Source organism: Carettochelys insculpta, chromosome 11, assembly GCF_033958435.1.
Source record: "Carettochelys insculpta isolate YL-2023 chromosome 11, ASM3395843v1, whole genome shotgun sequence".
Classification (NCBI taxonomy): Eukaryota; Metazoa; Chordata; order Testudines; family Carettochelyidae; genus Carettochelys; species Carettochelys insculpta.
Window position 1 is genome coordinate 3,019,148 of NC_134147.1, and position 26,270 is coordinate 3,045,417.

The window sequence follows — 26,270 nt, forward strand, 5'->3', positions numbered from 1 at the left end:
CGCTGCTACGCCTCCAGCGCCCCTTCCCCCTACACCGCCAGGGCCCCGAGTCCCACCCCCCGACATACAGCACCCAGAATCCTGTACCCCCCATCCTGTACTGCCAGGACCCCTCCCCTCCACACCGCCAGGGCCCCGAGTCCCCCCTCTCCCCAGCATACTGCACCCAGAATCCTGTACCCCCCATCCTATACTGCCAGGACCCCTCCCCCCCACACCGCCAGGACCCCAAGTCCCCCCTCTCCCCAGCATACTGCACCCAGAATCCTGTACCCTCCCTCCTATACTGCCAGGACCCCGAGAACCCCCTCCCCTGGCATACAGCACCCAGAATCCTGAAACTCCCTCATCCTACACCTCCAGGACCCTGAGAACCCCCTCCCCTCGGCATACAGCACCCAGACTCCTGTACCCCCCCAATCCTACACCGCCGGGACCCCTCCCCCCAACACCACCAGGACTCCGAGTCCCCCCCTCCCCTGGCATACAGCACCCGGAATCCTGTACTCCGCATCCTACACCGTCAGGACCTCTTAACCCCTCACCCCCACATGCTATAGCACCCAGAGTCCTGAGACCCCTGCCCCCCCATGCTACAGTGCCAGGACCCCTCCCCCCTGCACCATCAGGACTCCGAGTCTCCCCCTCCCCCATCATACAGCACCCAGAATCCTGTGTCCCCCCCCCCACACACACACCCTGGGCTACAGCACCCAGGACTCTGAGCCCCTCAAACCCCATCCCCCGTCCCCTGGTCCCACAGAAACCGGTGCCCTGAGTCCCCCTCCCACCTTACATCACCACAGGCCCCAAGTTCCCCTCCCCATCCTACAGCTCCAGGGACCCTAAGCTCCTCACTCCCACCCCCACTATGGACCCTTAGCCCCTCTGCAACTATCCTACAGCACCAGGGACTCTGAGCCTGCCCCTCTTACACTTCCTGGGGGGCAGAACCTGAATACATCCTCGGTGCAACTGGGAAATGGGCCAGCTGCCCAGTTATTGCCCACCTAGAGAAATGGCCTTTGCCCTCTGTCATTGAGGAAGTCGCCTGTTGCCAGCACAAATCTTGGCGATGGAAAGTTGCAAGGATTTCTCCTGCTGGGTAAACTGGGAGAAGCCTGCTGGGGAGCACAGCTGCTGTGGGGTAGAGGGGAGGTTGGGGGGACACAACATCATGTACTGGGGCATCTGCCCGAGAGAGTCTGGGGTGACTTAGAAGCAAGGAGAAGCTTTCCGAGAGTCGTGCTCAAAGGTGAGCGCTTGCTCAGAGAGGTAACGCATGCCTAACCCCAGGAGTAAACGGAAGCGCTCGCCTTCGCTGGCCATCCTCATGCTTCAGGGCACAAGCTGATGGTCACCTGGGGTCAGGAAGGACGCACCCTCCCTGCAGACTGGTCCTGCGCAATCCCAGGCACAGTGGGGGCTTTGGCGCCGCCCCGAGAGCGCTCTCGTATGGCACAACCTGTGCTCCTTCCCACGTTGGAAACCCACCCGCACCTCCAGCTCTCCCGTGTGCTGCCCACGGCGCTCAGCCCCCGAGGTTTTGTTAGGACAGGAGCTGGCTCAGTGATAAAGTGGCTGTTTGTTACATAAGCCTGTGGGAAGAGATCTGCACTGCCCTCCCCTAATAAGCCAGGAGCTGGGGGCCAGGTGGAGGCATCCCACTTGGTGAGGTCACTGGCAGCAGCAAACCAGCCTGCCCAGGGGTGTTTGCATGGTGTGTGCCCTGCTCAGCACATTGCTGCCCGCCGCCCCCTCACCTCCTGCCTGGTCACCATGCCCGGTGCATTTCCGAGAGGCCTGGGGTCCCAGGGGCAGGAGTTCAGAAAGTACAGGGGCTGCCTGGCTCCACAACCCCTGGAGTGACGCCACCCGCGGCTGAGCGAAGCAGGCTGAGCGCCCAGCGCAACCTTGGCTTTCCTGGGAACGGCCACACAGCTAACCTGGCACGTGCTTGCTGCCCTGGCGGCTGCCAGCGGGGCCCTCTTTCTCCTGCGCCCTCCTCCCCTCAGCCAAAGACAGCCTAGGACGCGGGGGCAGACCCAGCCGCTGCAAAGGCTGCTGCTCCAGCTGGGGAGCTCTCCCCTCAGCTGCCAGGGCTACCAAGAGCCTGCAGCAGCACCCTGACCCTCCCCACTCTGCTGGGCCCCCACCCCCGGGAGGCATGGAGAAGCAGGGCCTGATCCCCGACACACTAAGGTCAGGCCCAGGCGACAGAGGAGGAAAGTAAGGGGGGGATCCAGTCTAGCTCTGCCTCCCAGCCCCCAGAAACTCCTCCTTCCTCCCTGCACAGCCCCACGTAGGAGTGGGAGGGGGGCTTAGCCAAGAGGCAAAGCCCCTGGCAGGCAGGGTGAGGCAGGTCCCCTTCAGGCTGCCTTAGCCTCAGGCAGCTTAATTAAAGCGCAAGCCACCAAGCCCCTGGGGGGGGTGTTTCCCCCAAGTCTGCCCCACGTGTGCAAGGAGCTGGCCAGGAGCTCTGGGGTCGTCTTCGTTACGTCCAATGGAAATTCCACCCTGCAAAGCCTCGCGGGGCTGGGGAGGTCGAGGCTGGGTGGCCAAACTGGGGGAAAAACCTCCTCCTTTTGGGCTGAGCTGAAACCAACCAAGGGATTTGTTGTTTTTTCAAACAGAAAAAGTTGAGAAACAAATGAGTTTGGGGCCAGGGGACCGAGTTGGAAACGAACGTTTCATTCGGCCGAGCTGCTGGCCCGGCCCATCCAGCAGCATCTTCTGGCTTTCCCGGCCGGGCCTGGTCTGACATGTTCCTAGCAAGGGGGCGCACACCCTTCCCCAGAGCACCCACACTCCGGCTCGGCGCGGGGCCACCGGCTGCACGTCGATTGCAATTTTCCCCAATGCTTCAAACCAGAAAGGTCAGGGGGTTGTACGGCGCAAGGGCAGCAGGCCCCACTGAGCTCCAGAGCTGACGTAAGGCCTGATCCAACGCCCAACAAACCCAGTGAGTACCCAAGGCCTTCGAAGCATCCCCCTTACCCCCCATGCCGGGTGACACCCTCTGGCACCTGACACCAGGGAGCACTTTCTCGCTTGGTTCCCGCTCCCAGCCGCGAGAGGACGTGGTGCATGCGTCCAATGTGAGATTAACCCGTGCGTGCCCGAGCCGTTCAGCCTGGGATGTTTCTCCAGCTGTCCCTCCCTCTTTTAACATCCCCGTGTGTTGCTTACGCCCTTCAAACACCTGCATAGACTCAGCTCTCAGCCAAGTGACGAGTATTCTGCTCTCTCTTTTCCTTGTTAACCAGCCTGTTCAGTATCCCTGCTCCCCAGCCATCCCCCACACACTTATTTTGTTGTGCGTTCCAGAGGCTCCTGCATCTTGCGGGCAAGGAGGTGCCTGGATCCACCCTGTACTTGGAGTGGGACATGCACAGGCGAGGAAGTGACAATGAAACCAACACAACTGGATGCAGTGGGGCTGGATTTAGCCCTGCGATCCACAGCCAGCACCGGCCAAATCCTGCCCTCTGTTGCAGCTGAGGGGAAAAAGTAAAATGATTTTCCTCCCCGCACTTGCTGGGCCCCCCCCAGCTGGGGGTGGCCATGCCCAGTGGGTGCACAGCTGGTTGGCTAACAAGGCTTGGGGAGCAGCTATCAATGGCGGCGGAAGGACATAAGGAGCTGGGTTTGGGGTCTGGTTCTGGTCAATAGCTTCGTGGGTGATTGAGCTGCTGGCACAAAGAGTACGCGTGCAAAGGCCGGGGATGGTGCCACATGGGGCAGGGCAGGCTGCTAAGTTGGCTCCCTGGTGGCCGAGGACCCCCCCAACGGAAGGGAATCCTGCCCCTGCCCGCAGCCAGCTGTGTTAGCTCCCCTGCCCCGGCGCGGCACTGGGCCTTGCTTGGGGTGAGGGAGGCTTTGATCTCTTGGCCAGGCCGCCCGCAGCCAACACGCCTGTCCTCGCCCGTCGGCAAACCTGCCAGGACGGCCCGCCCCTCCCGGCGCCGCGCATGGGCTTGTTCCTGCCTTGGAAGGCTCCTCCTGCATCCTGGGGCAAGGAAACCCCCATGCCCAGGGAACAATTCCTCATTGTGCGGCCCTGCGGCGGGAAGGGGGGGGTGGCTCCGGCTGGCTGGGGTTCTCCACAGCCGGGGCCTGGGTTAGGCTCACTCCAGCTGCGCGTCGGTGCGCGAGGCCTTTCCGCTCTCTTAACAAAGCCCTTCCCAGCAGTCCCCAGGGTCACACTATTGTGTGGGGCTGGGGCTGCAGGAAGGAGCGAGATGCTTATCGGCCTTGGGGAGTTTATGCGGCCAGTGAGATCACGCAGGCCGCGTAGAAAAGGAGCTGCTGCTGCCTGCCACGAAACCGAGTTCCCTTCTGCCTGGGGGAACTACGCCAAGAAGCCACCTGGGGCCCCCGGGGGAGGGCCGGAGCACCCCCCCATGGGCTGCTGAGCAGAGGGCGGCAAGCCAGGGAAAGGCGCTGAATTTCCCTCCCTTCCGCCCATCACGTCTCTTGCCGGCGGCCACTCGAGAGCACCTTGCCTTCCTGAAACAGGCTGGGGAACGCTCTGCAGCTGATCCCCACCTCCAGGTCCAAGGGGGTGAGCAGCAGATCAGCCTGCAAGCCGGGGAGGAGCTGGCTCTGAGCTGCTCCTTGCTGTCAAACACAGGCCCAGCCCTGGCTCAGCCCCGCTCTGGGGTGTCAGGCCTGCTGCCCCAGAGCCCACAGTTGCCTGGCTCAGAGGGCCTGCTTCGTGCCAGCTGTACGCACGGCCCTGGCCCTCTGCCCCACCTGGAAGTGCTCAGAGGGGTCCCCGAGCAGCAGGAGCACTGGCTCCTGGCACTAGCCTGAGCTCAGGGGCCCCAGCAGCTCAGCAGCTGCCCCGGCGCGGTTGGATGAGCAGTTGGGATGCGCTGTTGGGCTTCCGCGGTGGCAGCATCTCCATGCGGGCGCCCCCGGCCCTGGCAGCCCGTCTGACTCAGGCTCACTCCCTGCTCCGCAGCCAGGCCCGAGGTGAGCCCCCAGTCAAGCACAGCCCAGGCTCCCACCGCCCCCGCCCGGCAGGGAGTGCCGTGTGGAGCCGTGTCCAGGGGAAACGGGGAGCCAGCTGCACCGAGCAGCCAGGACAGGGCACACAGGACAGGGACAGTCGGGGAGTGTCTAAATTTTCACTGGTTCCGGCCCTGCTTCTCCCCTTCGACTGCACAGCTCCGAGCTTGAGCCGTAAGCCCCACCCCCCCTTGCAACCGCCAGCCACTGCCCCTGCTGCCCTCCTGCGGCAGTGAGTTCCGCAGGGCAGCCCTGCGTGGGACCCTTGCTGGTGGGGGGCTGTGGAGGCATTCCAGGGGGTGTGGGCCAGTGACAGAGGGTGAGGGGCAACAGGTTGAGTCAGGTTGGTGTGGGTGCTGGGGAGCCAAAGAACAGGGAGGGGGGAAACTATGGAACAGGTGCCCACACACGACCCAGCCACTTCCCCTCCTGAGCTGCACCAGGCAGCTAGGGTGCTGTGTGCGCCTAGGAACCAGTCTGACCAGTCCCCCAGTCAGCTCTATCTCCAGTCTCACAGGTCACCTGGGGTACACCAAACATTCCACACTGACGGGAGCCCTCAACACGGGTCCAGAGCGGGGCCCCTCCGCCCAGCCCGGGAGCACTAGCCTGGGGCCAGCACTGGCCCAGACAATGCCACTCACCTAAATAGCTTAAAGCCCCCAGGCGCTCGGCTGCTGGCCTGCGCAGGCTTCTCCCAGAGCCCTGCTTTGCCCAGAAGATAGGCAAGAGGGCAGGTCAGATCAGGGTGCCCTTCCTTGCTCAGTCACCCTAGGCTGGGCACACACCAGTGACGCCCCTGGCAGCCCCCTTGCTTTGGGAACAGAGTTTTCACACTTCAGGCTCTCCTGTCCTTGAACTTCTGGAGAATCTCCACTCGTGCTCCGCTGTATAGGGCCTATAGCACACATTTCGAGACAGTCCTGTTCACATACCGATTATTGCCAGCCTGGCATGGTGGGGGTAAGTTGGGATGGCCTGTTCTTATGCCACTCCTCCCCCAAGGTAGGCTGAAGCATTGCTGCTCCCTGTCTCTTTTTGGCTGGCCAACAGACCCTCTGAAAGGGTGATCAGAAGGTGTACATCAGAGCAGCCCTTAGGCTGCTCTAATTGGCACCAGGACCAAGCAGAAAATCAGGTGCCGATAACTGGCTGACATGGCCAGGTCAGGTTGAGTGGATTCCCAAGCGGCAGCAGCCGCCGCCAAGATATGACCTTATTATTCCCAGCTAACCAAGGGTGGCCCAAGATCTGCACTAGCCCTATCGTTACCATGCTGAACATCTGTTGCACTCTCTTGGAGGCTGTATCCGTGATGGCTTTGGGGGTAAACCAGCTGATTTCCCAGACTACAGAGCTCTAAAGGACTAAGTCCAGAAGGAAACGCCCCTAATAAATCAATGAACACAGAACAGGCATCGAATCCTGGCTAACTTGGTCACTGACACAGCCACTGGTCTCGCCAGGGGTGGGAACCCACCTCCCGCCGCACGTGGGACTGCAGCTAGGAAGCAAATATTAAATTTCAAGCATTGCTCACTGGCACAATGTTCATCCTCTCCGCCAGCCCCACTCCGGACACAGGCAAGAGACTCCCTGGCTGCGCTGCCACAGCAACGGCAGGTTTATTTGTTCCAGCCGCTGTGGGATTTCACCAGCAGTCAGTGGGTGATGAGTCTGGCGAGGGGCTCGCCGAGCTCGGGGCTCGGCGGGGAGAGACGGAGCCTTTCAGTTCTGGATCGCTGGCTCAGTGAAGGCACCCTCAGTCCTGAATAGTGGGGCAGGGCGGGGTGAGTGTTGCCAGGCACCGACTGACAGGGTTCCAGGGCCGGGGGGTGGTGGGGGGGACGTTGCCGTGACGCCTGGCGGGGGATTCCGCAGCTGGGTGACTGTTGCCATGACACCGAGCAGCAGGGTTCCATGGCTGGAGATCATCACCGTGATGCTGCGTGGGTGTGGGAGGCTGCAGCCAGGCATGCACTGAGGCGTGTTCTGTAACCAAGGGCGTGCCTGACACAGCCTGAGGTCACCTGCAAAGCAGCTCGCTGGGCCCCCTTTTCTGACTGCAGCTCAGTGCCAGGCTGGGGGGAGACCGCAGGGTCCCTGCGGAGGCAAATAAAGTTCAACTCCACTCCAGTGCCACTTCTGTCCATCACTGGGCCAAAGCTGAGGAGAACCGCTCCTCTGCCGACCTCGCTGGTGCTGCGGAGATGGTCAGAGCAGGCTGGCAGCCTCTCACCGATCAGCTGATCACGGGCACCCCTCTGGGAGCATAGGAACAAGCCGCCCCAGTCCTGGGAGATGCTTCACACCCAAACCAAGCTGCCCTGGTGCTGCATATGTAGCAGTCTTTTCCTTCTCTCCCATCAGGGACGTAGCCGGCTCCTGCATCTAGCCCCTCCATCAGTCCCTCTGCCACAGAGCATCACGCCCCTCTAGGGCTGCACGGATGGCCGTAGAGACCCCCGGGGCCATGACTCAGGCTGCAGTGGCTCCTCCAGGCACCAGCAGCCTAGCCGGAAACAAGACACCCCCAGCTGGGGGAGACGGTGGGGCTGGGGGGCTCCCCCTGCCTCTGGGCTCAAGCCGCGAGGGGAAGCCACCCTCGGCTTGGCAGGTCCCGTGGTCAGGATGCTGTTCCTAGGCAAGCAAAGGGTCGTTCCCGAATCATCCCTCCCCTCCCAGCTCCCCATTCACGTCCACCCTCCTCCCGTCAGTCTCTATGTGGCCACAGCCTGCCTGGGCACCCGGTTCCTCTCATGCAGCTTGGCCCTCCCTTTCTTGCCGGCCTCCAGGCTGCTCAGCGTGGTTTTACTCCTGGGAGGCTTGGCCTTGCGGCGCTGCCGGTCACCGCACCACACGCGCTCACAGTACTCCTCCACCCGGTGCAGGTCGGTGTAGCCGATCAGGTGCATGATGTCCTTGAACCAGGCCCTGTGGCCCGGCGCCAGGCGAGGCTCCGGCGCCAGGCAGGGCAGGCGAGGGGACTCGGCCTCGTGGTCCCGCTGGAAGAAGTGTTCCAGCTGCTCACTCTCGAGCACCTCCAGCGTGATCTTGACCACGGTGCGGGCGAAGCCGTGCTCCAGGCTCTGGCAGTAGTAGGTGCCGGTGTCCTGGCGGTACAGCTTCCGGAACAGCAGCCCCTGCTCTGTCTGCAGGATCCGCTCGTCCATCTTCACCTGCGGGAGACCACTTGACAATGAACCATGGGAACTGCTGGGTGGGATTAGACCACTGAGCCGTGTAACCCCCCTCCCAACACACTGGTTCCGACCACTCAGCCATGGGGTCCTCTATCCCGCCCCCCACCACGCCGGCTCAGAGCCCTGGGCCACACGATCCCATATGCCACCTCCCACCACGCCGGCTCTGCCCAAGGACCCCAGCAAAGGGAAGCTGATAGCTTGTGTGCCTTCCAGACATTCCCAGCCTTGCTCCCTGATCAGCCTTCCCCCAGGCCCATGACAGCAGCGCGGGTAAGGTCCCACCACCTGGCCAGCTGCAGCAGGATCAAGGGCAGCATGGCTGAGGTCTCACCTCCTTGGTGAGGAACACCGAGGGGCACGTATGGGAGGCACCTGGGGATGCAGGAAGAGCTGGAGCTGGCTTGGGATGAGCCGGATGGGGCTGATCCTCAGACAGCAGAGGCCAAATGGGTCAGGGGGCACCCCCGGGGTGATGGGCCCCGGGGCTGTGTGCCCCTCCCCACACAGAGCCGGGGGTGCTTGCAAAGCACCCCAGCCCCTGTCACCAGAGGAGAAAATCAGACCCAGAAGCCCTCCTCTGGGGGACCCTTGGGGAGGTGTCCCCAGGGAACAGGTGGCTCCCCAGTGCTAGCTCCAAGGGGCGGCCCTGCTTCAGTCTGCCGTTCCGCCCGGCCCCCTGGAATTCCCCGCGAGCCCTGCCCTGGAGCTATCTGGACATCCCTGAGGAGAGGCTCCGGCAAGCTGCAGCAGCCACCACTGCTGGGGAACGGGCCACCGGGTGTGCTCAGGGTGGACCCCACTCGGGCAACGCTCCAGCCCCGAGCGCGGCTGGTAGGAGAACGTGGAGGGCAGGTGACCACAGCAGGCGCACGGTGCCCTGGGCAAGGGGCGCATTGGCTGGGGGGCCGAGAGGAGGGGCAAGAGACCCGGCTCAGTGGGCGTGGGGCAGGGGGCTCTGGCACAGCGGGGGGAGGATGGGGGAGCCCCTCACCTCATCCCGTCGCTTGTCAGGGGGCCTCCGCAGGAACCACTGCACGGCGGCCTGGGGCGACTTGGGGACGCACTCCAGAAAGGTGGCGTTGTGCTCCGTTCCGTAGACCACCTTCTCCTCAGCGCCATCGAAGCCATCCACTGGTGGGGCACAGGTGCCCGCTCAGAGCCCGAGGGCCATGGGGCGCCCCCCCGGAGCAGGCAGGCAGCTGGGGCCTCCCACCCCACGGGACAGCCCCGACTCGGCTCATCCTGCGGCGCGCGGAAGGGCCCCCGACCCCGTGCAGAACGGGCAGGGCGCCTTCGGCCAGGTTTGCTCCGGGGGGCAGGGGTGATTTGTCCCCACTTGGGGCCTTTGGTCCCCCGCGTGGCAGGACATCTGCCCCGGCCCTGTCTAGGCGCACGCTGGGACGCGGGGGCAGGAGGTTGCCGCTGGAGCCAGGGGCTGATGAGTTACCTCAGCACAGCCTCGCGGGGGGCCCAGCCCTGCTCAGCCCACGATGCTGGGGCCGCTGGCTGGCTCCTCTAGGAACAGCGGCACCCAGCCCCAGACGCGGAGGCAGAAGCTGGGCCCCCTTGGCCACGCGCGAGCCAGGCAGAGCAGGGCCGGGGGAGGCGTGCGTCTTACCAGTCAGGTTCTGGTCCGGACACTGGTGCATGGGGTTCCCGGTGCGGACGTCCTGGCGGCGGAACCGGCGCTTGCCCGACGCCTGGTACCTGGTGCAGGAGACGCCGTCCCAGGCGCAGTACGGGTCGCGGGCCAGGCAGCACTCGGCACAGGCCGTGCCGTAGGTCTCACACTGGTGCAGCATCACCTGGGCCAGCCCCAGCTGGGAGCCCACGTAGAGCATTTGCTGTGGGTGTGAATGGAGCCAGGCTGGTGGTCAGCTGCAGGGGCTGCTGGACCCCAGCTCTGCATGCGGCTCCCATGGCGAATGGTGCTGGGCCAGACAGCGGGGCTGGGGCACCCCCCCGTCCCCAGCAGGAACCAGCATTCAAAGCCTGCCTGGGGCTGTGTAAGAGAGGGACCTCCCCAGCCTCCTCACCAGGGGCTGCTCCGGGCCCAAGCCTGGTGGGAAGGGCAGAGCCTGAGGTAATAGGAACGCGAGGCAGACCTGGATGGGGGAGCCCCAGGCTGGCAGCTGCAGAGGGGGGACACTTGTGTAGCTTTGGGGCGAGAGGCAAGCCAGGACGGAGGCCCACCAGCAGAGCAGTGCAGGAGGCTGGTGAGCAGCCAGGCAGCGCCCTCAAGGCCTCCGGGATGGAAGGATGAGCCGTCCTGCGCCTCCGTTCCAGCTGGGTACGGGGGTTTCACCGGGCCGAGAGGATGGGCCGTGGGGGAAGCTGGGGAACGGTGCCCCCCGGCAGAAGCCCGGCGTGTGACTGCCCTGTGGTCTGCAGAGCTGATCTGCCATCACAGCCGCAAAGTACTGGCCGCTCTTCGGGGCCTGGCGCTGCCGGCTGGTTCTCACCCGAGCCAGGCCGGCGCTGGGGTTTAAAATACCGACACTCCCCACCCACGGCTGCCCCCAGCCCCTCCGCGGGCTGCATGGGCTGGGTTCTGGCCCCGCGCTTGTCCCACCGAGGAGGAGGAGCCGCCACTCACTCGTTTGACGGAGATTTCCATCTCGGTAATGGGCGTGGGCACCTGGGGAAGGCAGAGAGCTCTCAGCAGAGGCCTGGCCTGGCCCTCGCCTTCATAAATTCCTTCTTCTCTCCTCCGCATCTTTAATCTCAGCGCTCCCCTCCCTCCGTGCCCCATGCTGAACGGCCTGCTCCCGGGGCAACACAGCTTTACTAACACAAGCGAGAACCGGTGCCGAAGGGAGCCAGCCCCTGCCCTCAGCGGCCCACCCAGACCACACCACTTTCTCCTCTCACTTCCACCTCCGGCACAGGGCTGAGTTCCTGATCTGTGCCAGCAGGAGAGGCTGCCCCAGCCCCTGGCATAGAACCCCAGAACACGAGAATCGCAAGGGACCTCGAGAGGCCATCAACTCCGGTCCCTTTCCCTCATGGCAGGGCCAAGCACCGACTACATCATCCCTGTCACCTCCAACCTGTTCTTAAATCTCTCCAGTGATGGGGACCGTACAACCCAGTGCTTAACCACCTGGACAGGAAACTTGTCCTAATGTCCAACTTAAACCCCCCTTGCTGAAATTTAAGCCCGTTGCTTCTTGTCCTGTCCTCAGAGGCCAAGGAAAATAATGTTTCTCCCTCCTGCTTGTAACACCCTTTTCGGCACTTCAAAACCGCTCTCTCCGTCTTCTCTTTTCTAAACTAAACAAGCCCAGTTCTTTCAGTCCTCCCTCAGGGCTCATGTTCTCTGGACCTTTAATCATTCTTGTTGCTCTTCTCTGGACCTTCTCCACATCTTTCTTGAAACGCGGCGTCTAGAACTGGACACAACCCTCCAGCTGAGGCCCAACCAGCGCAGAGCAGAGCACCAGAACGACGTCTTGCTCACAACGCTCTGGGTGACATCTCCTGTCAGGCACTGGAGACATTCAGACACACGGCCCACGTGCCCACACGCTCACCCAAACAGAAAGCAAGAGGCCACACGTGCAAGAGTAACACACATGGGGGCAGGTGCCGTGAATGAAGCAGTCACGCACACGAGGAACCTACTTCGCACGGCTCGTACGTGCACACCATGTGCACGCTGCTGATGACACGGACACACGCGCGTGCTGCACTTGGGCCAACGCCCAAAGACGCCCGCTCACGCGAGGCCGATTAGCTCACCTTAAAAACCTGCAGCTCTTCCAGAATGACTTCTTCAGCGGCGGCGGCGGCGCTGCCTTTCGGAAGGGCGAGAACCTTGAGGACTGAGCCGGCGTCTGGATGGGAACGAAGCTAGATGGCTGACAAGTCACACCCTGCCCACAACAGCAAGCTCTTCCCCATCCCTCTGCACCCAGAGCAGCGCCCTGCCCCAGCGATGTCAGGGCCAGGGCTGGATTACCCTCCTCCGGACCTGGAGCTATTAAATTTGGGGCCCCCTGTACACACGCCTTATTCCCAGTTTAAAACCAAGTGATCCCAATTACTGCACAGCCTGACTAGGGCAGGGGGTTGGGGTGCAGGAGGGAGTAAGGGGTGCAGGCTCTGGGAGGGAGGCTGACCTGCAGAGGGGATTCAGGCAGGCTGCCCACACGCCATGGCCCCCTGCTGCTCCTGGAAGGCTGGCAGCTGGCATGTCCCTGCGCACCGTGGGGGACGGGGACAGCGTGTCTCAATGCACTGCAAGCACCACCCCTGCAGCTCCCATTGGCTGGGAACGTGCTGGGGGGGCGGAGACAGAACGCAGAGCCGCCTCTCCCCCCGCCACCAGGGGTCGCAGAGACGTGCCAGCTGCCGGGAGTGACGTGGGGCCATAACACACACAGGCAGCCAGTCCGAGCCCAGCTGCGTCGCTGCACTTTTCGCGGCCTGGAGACGGTGACCGACGGGGAGATGCTCCAGCATCGACCAAGCAGTTGTGATCCGCAGGCTGATGACACTGAGTAGTTCTTCGTTTATTTCTGTGGTGCTCCCGGCCCGCAGCCCCTAAATCCCCTGCGTTAATCCAGCCCTTGTCCAGGCCTGGACCCGAGAGAAGGCATCCGCTGGTTTTCCCTGCCAGGGCGATGGAATGAGTCCCACCCAGCCAGCTGCCCACGGCAAGGGTAGGACTCACACCAGCAACCATATTACCCCCTTTCTCCACCAGAAACCTTGGCAGCTGTGGTGAGCTGGGGAAACTGAGGCACAAAGCGGCCACGCAACTCGCCCAGCATCGCTCAGCAGGTGAGTGGCACAGCCACGAACAGAAGCCAGGTCCCGGCTTCTCATGGTGAAGGCTGGCCCATGATGCTCTCTGCCCTAGCGCTACGGCTGCGTCAGGCCTTGTGTTAAACCTTCAGGGGCTGCTCCTGAAGCGTGGAGGGCTATCGCAGTCACTGCTAACCTGCCCCGTGAAAACAACCAGCGGGGTTTAGCTTCACCAGGAGATCATTTCCGCCCAGCAGGAGGGGGGCCCCGAACACAGCCAGCGCCCATCAGAGTGGGCTTTGCATCACGCTGACAGGACGGAGCGTGCCAGGGTCTAGCCTTCACCAAAAGAGGTGAGAAGCAGGGTTCCCGCCAACCTTTTTCACATCCGTGGCTGGAATAAATTTTGCTCTGTGCACCAAAGCGTGTGCCGACATGGACCACCCATGGAAACACACGCTAACGGCTGGGGGCGCTCTGCTAATCAGCTGGGCAGCACCTGAATCTCCCCTGAGCGGCCGCCCAAGCACTCAGCTTACAGGGAGCCCGGGTTGGGAGCTGGGTTCTCTTCTCGGCTTTACATGTCCCTGGCCCAGTGACGCCGGGCGAGTCCCTTGGCCTCTCTGGCCTCAGCATCCCCCTCTCACCACATTTTCTAAAAGCACTTTTAACAGTTTAATGATGTTCTTATATTTCCTGCATCATTCTTTGCTCTAGATTCCACTAACCTCTTGTTTTTCCAAGCCCAGGTTAGCTGATTAGAGCCGTGTCTACACGTGCACGCTATTTTGAAGTAGCGGCGCCAACTTCGAAACAGCGCCCGTCATGGCTACATGTGTTGGGCGCTATTTCGAAGTTGAAATCGACATTAGGCGGTGAGACGTCGAAGTCGCTAACCCCATGAGGGGATGGGAATAGCGCCCTACTTTGACGTTCAACGTCGAAGTAGGGAACGTGTAGACGATCCGCATCCCGCAACATCGAAATAGAGGGGTCCTCCATGGCAGCCATCAGCTGGGGGGTTGAGAGACGCTCTCTCTCCAGCCCTTGCGGGGCTCTATGGTCACCATGTGCAGCAGCCCGTAGGCCAGGGCTTCTGGCTGCTGCTGCTGCTGCTGCAGCTGGGGATCCATGCTGCATGCACAGGGTCTGCAACTAGTTGTCGGCTCTGTGTATCTTGCGCTGTTTAGTGAAAGTCTGTCTGGGGGGGCCCTTTAAGGGAGCGACTTGCTGTTGAGTCCACCCTGTGACCCTGTCTGCAGCTGTGCCTGGCACCCTTATTTCGATGTGTGCTACTTTGGCGTGTAGACGTTCCCTCGCAGGGCCTATTTCGATGTGGTGCTGCGCAACGTCAATGTTGAACATCGACATTGCCAGCCCTGGAGGACGTGCAGATGTTATACATCGAAGTAGCCTATTTCGATGTCGCCGCATCGAAATAGGCTACTTCGATGTAGGGTTCACGTGTAGACGTAGCCTAGGTGTGTGGAACGTGAGACCATGGGAGGGCGTACAATTATGTGCGGTGGCTAGTCAGAAAGGTGTTTTCATAACTGAGGCTTGCCACGAACTTAGCCAGGCAGTCAATGTACAAAAGAGACCGGAGCTTCACAAGAACTGAGCATCACGTGCAAAGGAGCCATTTCTACAGCCTCCCTTGGGGCTGGCTGTGGTGGGCGTGGGGGAGACCGGTAGCATGGACACTTCTGCTTATCCTTCACAGAGGAGGCATCAAGACACATTTGCTCATGTCTCCAGAAAAGAGCACGGTGGATTCAGCTAGCCTGCCGAGACTTACAAGGCAATGACCCTTGCCCGGGTGCCCTGATAGGGAGGGGAGACCCAGGAAGTGGACAGAGAGAACAAAGGAGCGTTGAGACCATGGGGCCAATAACATGGACCCTTCTGGGAAACTCAGACAAACCCTGAGTGCGCGTTCGTGGGGTACGACTATAACCTCTCATTTTGGCCTACCTGGAAACCAGGGCTGTTTTCAATCAATGGACCCAGGACAGGACTGGGGCAACAAAGACTTGCTGAGAGGGTTCACAGATTGTTGGGCTCCTGGTAGAAGGGAAGGTGCCCAACCAGAAGTTAAGAGAGAAGAACAGATGTGCTGGACCGTCGGCCTAACAAGTGGACAAAAGAAAAAGGGTGGGATGAACTATGTCTGCCACTCTTGTCCTCCTGAGGTTCCTCCAGGAAGGACTTTGGTAAAGCGCTTTCAGTTCTCAAGTTCCTCCCCACTCCAGCTTCTTCCCTCGGTTCATCCCCAACCTGTGGGCACTGCAACCCATCTGAAGAATTTTTTCCCTGTGGGGAGGCTGGCTGGCTTTGCTCTTGTTTAAAAGAGCTTTGTCATCAGTGAGCGAGGGAAGTCATCACCTCAGCGTGACACGCGGTCCTCAACCTGCTTTGCGGCCCTTCCTTGTGTTACTTTGTGCCTCGTTATTTCTTTCCTCCTCTCTCAGCTTGTCAACAAATCCAGAAACTACCCGAACAGCATCCACCCAAACCTGCCCTCTCTCAGGAAAAAGGAGGCAGAAGATGACGGCCTTGACTCTGACCAGATTGGAACTCCCCAGGGCCCGAACATCAAGTTTTGAAGTCAACTTTCCAGCTAAACCACATGCTCAAGTGGTCTGGTAAGCTAAACCTGAGAAGTCATGCTTCCTCTGTCCTCTGTGCTGATTCAGGCCTCAGTTGGAGTATTGTGTCCAGTTCTGGGCACCACATTTCAAGAAAGATGTGGAGAAATTGGAGAAGGTCCAGAGAAGAGCAACAAGAACGACTAATGGTCTAGAACAGCAACGAAGGGTCCTGTGGCACCTTACAGACTAACAGAAAAGTTCTGACCATGAGCTTTCGTGAGATGAAGTGAGTCTGTGCTCACGAAAGCTCATGCTCAAAACTTTTCTGTTAGTCTATAAGGTGCCACAGGACCCTTCGTTGCCGTTACAGATCCAGACTAACACGGCTACCCCTGTGATACTTAACGGTCTAGAGAACATGAACAATGAGGGAAGACAAAGAATTGGACTTGTTTAGTTTAGAAAAGAGAAGATAGAGGGTATAAGAGAGCAGTTTTCAAGTACTTACAAGAGTGTTAACAAGGAAGAGGGAGGAAAATTGTTCTCCCTGGGCTCTGAGGACAGCACAAGGAGCAATGGGCTTAAACTGCAGCAAGGGAGGTTTAGGTTGGACACTAGGAAAAACTTCCTAACTGCATAGTGGTTAAACACTGGAATAAGTTACCTAGGGAGGCTGTGAGATCTCCACCACTGGAGATATTTAAGAGCAGGTTGGATAGACGTCTGTCAGGGATGATCTAGATGGTGCTTTGTCCTTCTGCGAGGGAAAGGAAATGGACTTGATGATCTCCTGAGGTCCCTTCTAGTTCTAGTGTTCTATGACTCTATGACAACAAACCAGCAGTTGAGTATTCCAAAGACATCAAGAAAAGCCATATTCTGCCCCTCTTTTCTGTCGTGTCTTTCCTCTATCTGGCGTTCGTTAAGACTAGGATAAAGGAGCGGTCTTCACATCAGGATTGAGAGTAGAATTAACCGTGTCTCTTTCAGCAAAGAAAGGCTTATTTTCACAGCAGCCCGATCACTGGACTTCAAAAGAGGAGGCACTTTGATATGGTCCGACTAAGCCGATTTTGCATAATCACACAGCCACCGTTTCAAAGCCGGTCGGTGGGTTAGTGCCACTCTCTTCCGTGTTTAATCAGGAAACTTCCAATGGGAGACATATTTTTGTATGTCTGCCACGTCACCAAGTAAAAGCAAGAACTCTCTTGACAAACAATCCTAAACCCACCTATTACTGTTTCATTTGGGACAGTGCCGGATTATAAACACCTTTAGCTCTCGAAGGTGCAGCTACACTTACTGGGAGGTCGATCTTCTGGGATTCCATTTCGCGTGCCTAGTGGGGATGCAGGAAACAGAACCACGAGGGCTCGACAAATGACCCTGGTACTCCTCGTTCTCGCGAGGAGTAAGGGAGGACGGCCGGAGAAGTTGATCGCACATACATCGATTCCAGCTACGCAACTGCCAGAGGTGGAACTGCGTATCTAGGATAGACTTTAAGGTCTAGTATAGAACTGCTCTGAGACCAACACCAGTGCAACAGGGGCCAGACCTGGGTCAAAGGGACACCCTCCCGGAGGTTGGGAGGGGGCAGAAGCAGACTGATACCTAGCCTCCAGAGGCAGTCTGAGCCCAGGGCTCTCCAAGGCTGTCATGGAGTCACCAGGAATTACAGAATGACAGAATCCTAGGGTTGGAAAGGACCTCAGGAGGTCATCCAGTCCAGCCCCCTGCCGAAAGCAGGAGAACCGGATATCGTACCATGGGAAGAAACCGCAAGAAACACGTCCAACGAAACTGGGTTGCACCGACAGAAGAGGTGGCGTGGGAATGGTCGCTAGCAAGGCAGCACTTGGGAGAGATTAAGAGAGAGCTAAAGGAGCAGCTACCCCTATAACTGGGACAGCTGGTCTATGCTACCAACAGGTAGCCAACAGCCAGAGCAGGTTCAGCTCCAGCGGGGCTAGCAAGGTGATGGTCAGCAACATGGGATTTGGTGAGCAGCGGCTGAAGTAACCAGAGGAGGATGGCCCAGGCAGGGGACAGCCAGGGGAAGGAGGGTAGGGAGCTCCACCAGGAAATGGAGGTTCTCCACCTGCGCGCCAACTCACCTGTCCCGAGGAACATGACGTCATACTGCCCATCCTCAGCGTCCACCCGGTCCACCACGAGCTGCTGCAGCCGGTGCTGCAGGTTGGTCTTCACCAGGAGGGGCCGGCGGTGCAGCGGGTACACGGGCCGGAACATGAGCGGGTGAGCGCGGGCGAAGTGCAGCACCTCGTCGGGGTAGTCCTTGGTGGATCCGTACTGCCGGCGGGGCTGGTTGGTGGTTTTGCTAGGACACTGGCAGAAGAGACAGCCATTCAGCCTGGTGGCTGCTCTGCGCCCGAACGGCAGAACACCCCCACCTCCAGCCTCTCCCATCCCTGTGCTTGCGAGCCACCTGCTCCACCTCAACAAGCACCTGGGCAAGCTCTGTTCCAGCACACTGCCTGGGCTTCTACCGCCGTCTCCAGCCCAGCTCCACCTGGCTGAGAACCCAGGGGGGAAGGCGTGCTCCCATTAGCTGCCCTGTGATACCTCCTCCTCAATCACCCACAGGGCAGCTTGGGATGGGGAGATTCAGGTGCCACCTCGCTAATGAGCAGAGCACCCACGGACGGCAGTCTCATGGTGGTGCACGTCTGCGCATGCCTCGATGTGCATAAAATTTCTTCTGCCCACGGATGTTAAAAATTAGAGGGAACCCTGGCTCCCACCTCTTGAAACAAACTCTGACAACGGTCCCAGGAGGAACAACCGCTGTGGAGCTCGTGCCAGGGCACAGCCATCACTGCTTGCTGGTGCCCTGTGCCAAAGGGCAGCCCACCGCCATCAGATGGGAAACTCATCAGCCTTGGCCTGAGGTGAGGCCAGGTGGGATTCATAATGGACATCCCAGGCTCTGGAGCAGGTGTGAATGTTGTCAGCCCCCCGAAAAGATCATTTTATGAGTCTCCTCCAGACATATTCCAAATAAGGGTGAGAGCCACTTACAACTCCTGGCCTGGGGTAGGGCACCTTGCCCTCATACGCTGCCCACTGGTGATCCGGGCCATCCTTATGGGCAAAGGGCCCATTGAAAACTTCCCAGATGTCTGCCATGCGGTACACACATATGGCAGAGCCTTGGAAGACGTTGCTGAAACGAGAGGGATTGGTCACAGGTGAGGAGACCACAGCCCTTCCCGAGTGTGTCGAGAGATGTGTGTAGTGAGGAAGAATAAAAATGACCACATCCGACCCCAGAACCGAAAGCTAATTGCAAATCCACCGTCCACAGCCTGCTTAAGAAGATGGGACTCGGCCTTCCGCTCCCCATCAGCTCGGCGCTCACTGATCAGAGTCAGACTGAACCCATCACAGTCGAAATCCCCAGAGGACAATTCTCAGCGAGGTAGCCGAGTTAGTCTGTATCTTCAAAAACATCAAGAAGTCCCAGGGGCACCTTATAGACTAGCAGATATTTTGGAGCACGAGCTTTCCTGGGCAACGACCCGCTTTGCCCGCGAAAGCTCATGCTCCAAAATATCTGCTAGGCTATAAGGTGCCCCTGGGACTTCTTGATGTTTTCCAGAGGACAATGTGAATTCAAACTAACCCGGCCCCTGAGAAAAGTATAAACATTAGAAACAACATCTGTCATGAATGTCACAGGTGAAACCAAGTGAAGCCTAGCTCTTAAAGACTGGGAACGTTCACATCGGACATCCCAATAACCTTATCGCTGCCCCCAGCACAGGTTGTAGTACAGTACAGTAGTACAGGTTGAACCTCACTCGGCCAGCAACATGCATGGTCGAGCATGATTTTGGTTAGCGGGACGACCACTTATCACGCGTGTGGCCAAGTTTCCTGGGGTCCCGTAAAGTTTGTTCCCAGCCACCAGTCCTGACTCTCAGTGTCCTGTGCTGTTATTTTGCTCTAATGTGCCCCTACATGCCTCCTAAGAGCCCCGTCAGCAGTGGAAGTGTTGGGGATGTTCTAGACAGTATTGACCTCCCGTGGTCCAGCAAATTCTTTTGTTCATCACCGAACAGGTCGTGAGGGTGCTGGACTAGAAAGGTGCAACCTATGTGACCATTTCCAGGCTATAAAAGACCACTTTAGAAGACTGAACAGGTTAGCTTTGAGTCATCGTGCAATCATATTTTCTTGCTCCTAATTAAATAAATCACATCCTGGGACGTCTGTCAACGGCACATGGTGGTTCCGGCTGTCCAATGCTGTCCATTTGGATTATGCGCCTACGGCACAATCTGGTATCTAATATTGGTGCGTTTAATTACGACAAAGGTATCTGTAGGAACTTCGGGAGGTCTGCTTCTTTATACTAGCCTATTACACCCAAACCAACCCAGGGCATTCACATTATTCATCACTATGCTGCGAACCTCCTCCACCATGGCGTAGTTATTCGACAAACAAACCGTCTGTTCTCACCGGATTGAGCATGTTTTGGAGCAGGGACTCCTTCCAGCACCTAGCACAGTGCGCTAGGAGACCTCCCAGCACAACCACAATGTAAAACAATAAACAATGAGAATATTGATCAGCCTGGACCCGCCCCGGGGCTGGTGCGAGTTAAGGGTGGCGTTGGAACAGCGGATGTTAATTTGGAGCGGCAGGGGAGGAGATGTTGGTTACAGACAGAGAGAGGAGCTGGGAGAGGTTACCTGATGGTGCTGAAGAGGGCATAGATCTCCGGGCTCTTGCCATCTTTGGTCCTCAGTAAGAAGACGTCCTCTAGGGAAGAGGAGGCGGGTCACCCTGCAGCCCAAACTACCCCCTACCACAGCCAGCTACGCCGCAGTGCCCTTCGCATCTCTTTGGCTTGCCAAGTCTCACATCCCAAGGAACACAACCACCCCCAGCGTAGTTCCAGTCAAGAACGGCCCCCCCAGCTCCACCTCCTGGGGGGGTGGATGGGTGGGACGCAGGGAGGGGATGAGCCCGGTACCCTCTTCCCAAGAGGCAAAGGTCAAGCGGAGGAGCGTTTCTGGACACCCAGCATCCCAGAAGCCAACGGAGACCAGAGGCCCCTCCCCAGTCAGCAGAGCACGACTGCACTTGCCCAGCTTCCAGCCCATACTGAACATCCGGGGCTTTCTCCTTCCACCCACCCCTGCCGAGCGGCCAGCCGAGGAGCCCTCTGGCCGGACGACCCCAGCTCCAGAGCCCCACAGCGGCCAGTGGCCCTCTTACCCAGGTCATCAAAGTAGGTGTCTATCCCATCAGGCCCTGGGACGGAGCACACCAGCCGGGCTTTGTTGAAGGTGCTCCACTTGTTGACCAGCACTCGCTGCCCCCCGGCGTCGTTCTGGAAGGAGAAGGGAGATCACTGCACGCACTTGGAAGCGGTCTGATGGAAGGCCAGCCTGGAGACCGAGAGCTCAGGAGGTCTGAGCCCCCTGAGCTGCCACAGAGCTGCTTCCTCCAGAGGGGACACGGCCACGGTAGTGTGACAGAAGACAGCGGGAGATGGACCTTCCGCTCAGATGGGATTATTGCGCACCTGGCCAGGGGAACACTGCTGCAGCCCCAGCAACGAACCTGCCCAGCTCACTCCGGTCACCTGCTGTGGCCCGTGGAGACCGCTACTGCTGGAGGGAAAGGAGGCCAAGCCAGCGTGCAGGTTCACCAGCACAGATCCACGGAGACAGTCAAAAGCCAGTGGCCACTTTGGCTGCTTACTTCTCAAGCCAGGGTCCCACACCGGGAGCCTCGCGTTGGGTCACATTTTTGCCTCAGAGTCAGTGACTTGTCCAAGATGACGCAACGAGTCAGTGGCAGAACTGGGAACTGTTCCCAGATGGGCCGGTTCCCAGGCTGGCGTTCGATCCTCCACAATCCTTCCTTCCTCCGTTTCCCAGCCAAACCTTTCCATAGCCCCTCGCCTTGGCTGAGACACACAGGGGATTCTGTGCCAGCAGAAGCAGCTTCTGCTCCTGGACAGGAGCACTACTACCTGGCTAGTGACGTACGTGAGAGCAGCTGTCAGGCACCTCTAACTTGTGCCAGGAGCCAGGTCAGCCCTAGCATCGGAGGAGGCAGGGGCATGGCTCAGAGACAAATATGCGCCCCTGCGTGCTCAGCTGCCCGGTGCCCTCGGTCCGCAGGGCCAGGTCACTGCGCTGACCCGCTAGGCCTGTTTGTTAGGCAGTGCGGGCGACCTCATGCCTGTCTGTTTTCACTGTGTCCAAATAGATCCTCAACCGGTTCTTGTTCCCCACCAGCCCCGGCCCAAACAAGAATCCCAGTCCCTGCAGAGACAGAGCACCCACCAACCCACCCCTTTGGTCCTGCGTCTCAGGGTCGTTTCTGGAGCAGGGAACGTGCAGCCTTACTCTGAGCCCCCTCGAGCAAGCCTATGCAAACATCTCCCTGCAATTCCAGAGCTCAGGAGGATGGGGGGAGCCCACAGTCACGCTCGGCGTGTGTTACAACTCAGTCAATCGCGCAGCTAAGATGCACTCGGGGACAGGGGCCTGCACTGAGACGCAATCCGCAGGCATCCTGGCACCTCCAAGCAGGAAGCCCCTTGGGTGAGCACCTGAAGAACATTTAGCTTTGACTTCCTTCTGCCAAATCCAGAGCGGCGCCGTGCACAAAGTCTGGAAACCATCAGGTGCCTCTCAAGTTCTCGCACAGCTCCCGACTCCCCTATCAAGGGAGAAAACTGTCCCTCCTCTTTCCCCACGAACAAAAGGTGCAGGGAAAAAAGGCTTCCGGGAGACTAGAGGCTGTATCCCCTGATTAAATTTGCGATCAGTCACAGTTTCTGAAGGTCAGACCGAGGTCAAGGCAGCTGATTTCAGAACACAGGTCGCATTCCCTAGAGAAGCCAAATGTGACCCAGGATGGAATCTGAAAACCTTTGGATGGCAGATGGCTGGCGTTCCCTGTAAGCTGAGCACTTGGGCAGCTGCCCAGGAGAGATTCAGGTGCTGCCCAGCTGCTTAGCAGAGCATCCACAGCCGGCAACGTATTTCTACCGGTGGTGTACATCTGCACATCCCTCGGTGCACATAAAATTTATTCCACCCAGGACGGTAAAAATAGAGCGAACGCTGGTAGTGGCTCATGGCTCTGACACACACGCTACCTAAGACGGAGAGACAGGGCCATCTCTAGTCATACACATAATATGCAGCTGTGTAGGGCACTTGAAATTTTGGGGCATCGCTGGGTCTTAACATCCACCCACCCACCCACCTCTTCCGACCCCTGTTCTGTGGCTCAGCTTCCTCCAGAGAGCATCTAGTTAATTTAACAGTGAAAGAGCCGGTAGGAGCTATCAGCACAACATGGAAGCTGTGAAGCAATTTAACAGGCATTTGCCTACCCCAGATATATACGGTCAGTTTCTGAATTCACTGCGTTCATTGACAGGACCTTAGTTTAAAATTTGCTTTAGGAATATTTCATTAGTGTGAGGCTGACGATCATAAAAGTCACATCTCTAAAAAAAAACTCATCATTTGCACTGCCCCGGCCTGCCATCAGGAATAGAGGAAACATTTTAATTCCACTGTGCAGGGCCCCACAGAACCAGCGCTGCTGAGCCATCAGGCAGAACAAAAGACCAATACAGAAAGGAGACTCATGCACATGCAGGGTGGGAAAACCATTCCTAACCCACTCTGCTGAACACAGGATCAACATGTGGCTTAACTGACCGCACTGATCAAGTCAGAATGGTTTTCAGTCCTGAAAAACGACAGCTTGTCACGATCGCAAAAATATTCATGACCCAAGAAGCTGAAAAACATTCGGATCAGGACAGCGGGTCAGACGTTTCATTTCAGATCATTTCATTTTCATTTCAATCTTCTTAAAATGTCGAACCTTTTTTGGTATAAATTAACAAAGACATTGAATATGCAAAGTTGTTTCAAATCAGAAGATAAAAGTTTCTCACTTAGAGATGGTGAAAAACAGGACATTTCAACTGTTAAAAAAAAAATTAAAAATTGTTGAACCAGGAGATTTTCACCAAAGCCAACTTGATTGTGAAAAGCTTTGGTGTCAAGGAGTCAACTACAGTTTCCACAAACAAAATCATTCCTCAGAAAGTTACCAGTCAACTTGATTTCTCAGCCACTTGTGACCAGGCTTCTCCACCCGTGATCCCAAATCCTTTCAGTCAATCGCCACGGTCCATCAGAAGAACAGGTTGGATATTAGGAAAAATTGATTTCGCCAGGAGGGTGTTGAAGCTCTTGAATGCGTTGCCTAGAGAAGTGGTAGAATCTCCATCCCTAGAGGTTTTCAAGTTCCGGCTGAGATGATTTAGTTGGGATTGGTCCTGCTTTGGGCAGCGTGCCAGACCTGATGACCTCCGGAGGCCTCTCCCAGCCCCAGGTTTCTATGAACAGCTGGGAGTCTTTAAGGGTTTCATGTCACCCAGCTGTGCATGGAGCCTTCAGAATAGTCCTAATGGCACGGGGACATGCACTGCTCTCCAGCCCTGGACGCCACTCCAGGAAGAGTCTGAGAGTTGATAGCCCTGAGGAGTTGCAGTTAATGGGGGCTCTCACCGTTCAACTTGGACCAGATGGTGCCACCGAAGACCTACCTACTCCCACCGTCCCACCGAACTCACCGAGTAAGGCGTTACTGGGGCATGGGGGGAAATGTTAGAATCTGGCCCTTCGTCTTGCATACTGTTGCTATTCCAACCCACGGTGGTTTACATTTGAGGCACGATGAATTAATTGAAACCAGGGAGACGAAAATGCGGTTGGAGCAAAGGATGGGAAGGATCACTGTGAGCAAATCGGTGGCCTGGAAGAGGCCCAAGAGCTGTGATTTATAAAGGAACAAAAAAGGAAAGGAGAAATGGCCGGGAATCTGGTGAGTTTCCACATGAACCGTCATCCTCATTCCCCACGGCACTCGTCAAAGGCTCGGGCGGGATTGTTATGCCAACCACGCTGAAGAGAGACGTGAAGCCGAATTTTCCTGGGCCAGGCTGGAAAAGAGCCATTCGCAGCCATGAGATATTTCCAGTGCAAACTGGACGACCCACGTGGGCTTTGCACCAATGGCTGAAGACCGACCCCTTTGTGGTTAGGGACGTAGGAGACCTTGGCTTTGTTCCTAGCTCTGCTACAAACTTCCTGAGAACCCTGGGCAAGCCACTTCTTCTCCCAGCCTCAGCTTCCCTTCTGCAAAAGGGGAACAACAGCCAGGCCTCCAGGCCTACTAACAAGGCAGGGCAAAGGGAGCCAGAGCCAAGTGCCGCTCACCTGATTAGCAGAACACCCACAGCGGGCAGCATGTGTTGTGTTGGTGGTGCGCAACCCCACATATCTCGGTGCATGTAAAATTTATTCTGCCCATAGATGGAAAAAATTAAAGGAAACGCTGTCCGGGCCCCTGGGAAGGGCTCTGCTAATCCACCTGGCCGTAAGGGAGAGGAGGGCCCAGCATTGTGCTCAGAGTGGCACTAAGGGCTGGCTGCCCTAGGCTCCTCCACTTCTTCTCTTAGCCCCACCCCATGTGGGTCACACAGCCCGGCCCCTCCCACTTCGCCCCACGGCCCGCGATGGCTGTCAGCACCGTTGCTTGCGTCACAGGGCGGTGGGAGTTGAAAGCTGAGGAGAGCCACAGACAGAGGGTTCTGGCTGGCCCTCAGTAAGAAATCTCCCACCGGTGAGGTCTAACTACCGCCTGTCGGAAGAGGCGTGAACTCCAGCTCTTTGGCCATCAGAGCCTGGAGTAGGAAAAGCCCGGATGGCTACAGGGCTCAGCTCGCTTGAAAAGCTGCCCAGAAATGTCTGCACCATGTGGGACCAATGAAAGGCCACCTACGTTGTCCCCCCTCCAGAACATGGAGCGCTATAGACTTTCAGGGCTGTGTACAGCCCATGGGCAGCCACATGCCAGAATGGCCAGGAGCTGCTCACGCTTATTCAGGGAGCTGGTTCAGCCCCTGGAGCGGCCTACAGTCCAGAAGGGGCCTAAAACCTGCCTGTAGGCCACAGCCTGATGGCGGTGCAGGCCAGGACCGGAGCCCAGCGCTCCAGGCGCTGCTGCTTCGTGGCTGAGCTCGTTAGCAAACAGGGACTTTTTCCCCCGGTGGGAAAAGCTGCAATTTTTCAGCAAAAAGCCAAATAAGCAGCCAAACCCTTTAGCTATTGTAGCAGTAAATAGATGTCTTTTGATGGTGAACATCACCATGGTGCTTCAAGTGAGTTGTAGCTCACGTGCCTTATGTTCCCATTCTCGCTGTGAAGCTAGACTGCCTAGTAAGCCTACATCTCCCAAGATGCATCTCTGCCTCGACTGTTGGAGGAGCCCGGCATCATGGGAAATGAAGTCTGGCTGAGACACCTGCTCCATAGAGGAGAACAGGGTCACGAGGGACTTGAACTACGGCTCCCATAAGGAACCAGGGTGGCATTTCTGAATTGAAATATTTTGGCTGGGGGCGGATTGAGTCTGATGAAAGAATGAAGATTTTCCGGAATGAAAAAAATCTCAATTTCCCACAGAAAAATAAGACTTTTAACAGATTCTTTTTAACTAACCCAACATGCACCTTTTTCAGAACAAAGCTATTTACAGGAGGGAAGCAAATATGAGTGAGGTGAGCCGCCCCATAACCTCTCCCCATTAAGCCCGGAAGACCCATTAATGCACCCACTGGGGTCCCACC

The 26,270-nt window shown here is 58.1% G+C and overlaps 1 protein-coding gene across 2 annotated transcripts in view; it reads right to left on the reverse strand.

The window, feature by feature from the left end:
• Positions 1-6,598: 6,598 nt before the first annotated feature.
• The window catches only part of SEMA3G (semaphorin 3G), a 69,140-nt gene continuing 49,468 nt past the window's right edge, over positions 6,599-26,270 (reverse strand). For both annotated transcript variants that reach the window (XM_075005136.1, XM_075005137.1), the window contains exons 8-16: positions 20,813-20,927; positions 20,284-20,353; positions 18,605-18,749; positions 17,680-17,911; positions 11,961-12,055; positions 10,816-10,857; positions 9,838-10,063; positions 9,211-9,350; positions 6,599-8,192 (exon numbers count right to left, since the gene is read on the reverse strand). In XM_075005136.1, the coding sequence (XP_074861237.1) occupies positions 7,734-8,192; positions 9,211-9,350; positions 9,838-10,063; positions 10,816-10,857; positions 11,961-12,055; positions 17,680-17,911; positions 18,605-18,749; positions 20,284-20,353; positions 20,813-20,927 (1,524 nt within the window). In that variant the 3' untranslated portion in view covers positions 6,599-7,733. The remainder of the gene's footprint in view (positions 8,193-9,210; positions 9,351-9,837; positions 10,064-10,815; positions 10,858-11,960; positions 12,056-17,679; positions 17,912-18,604; positions 18,750-20,283; positions 20,354-20,812; positions 20,928-26,270) is intronic.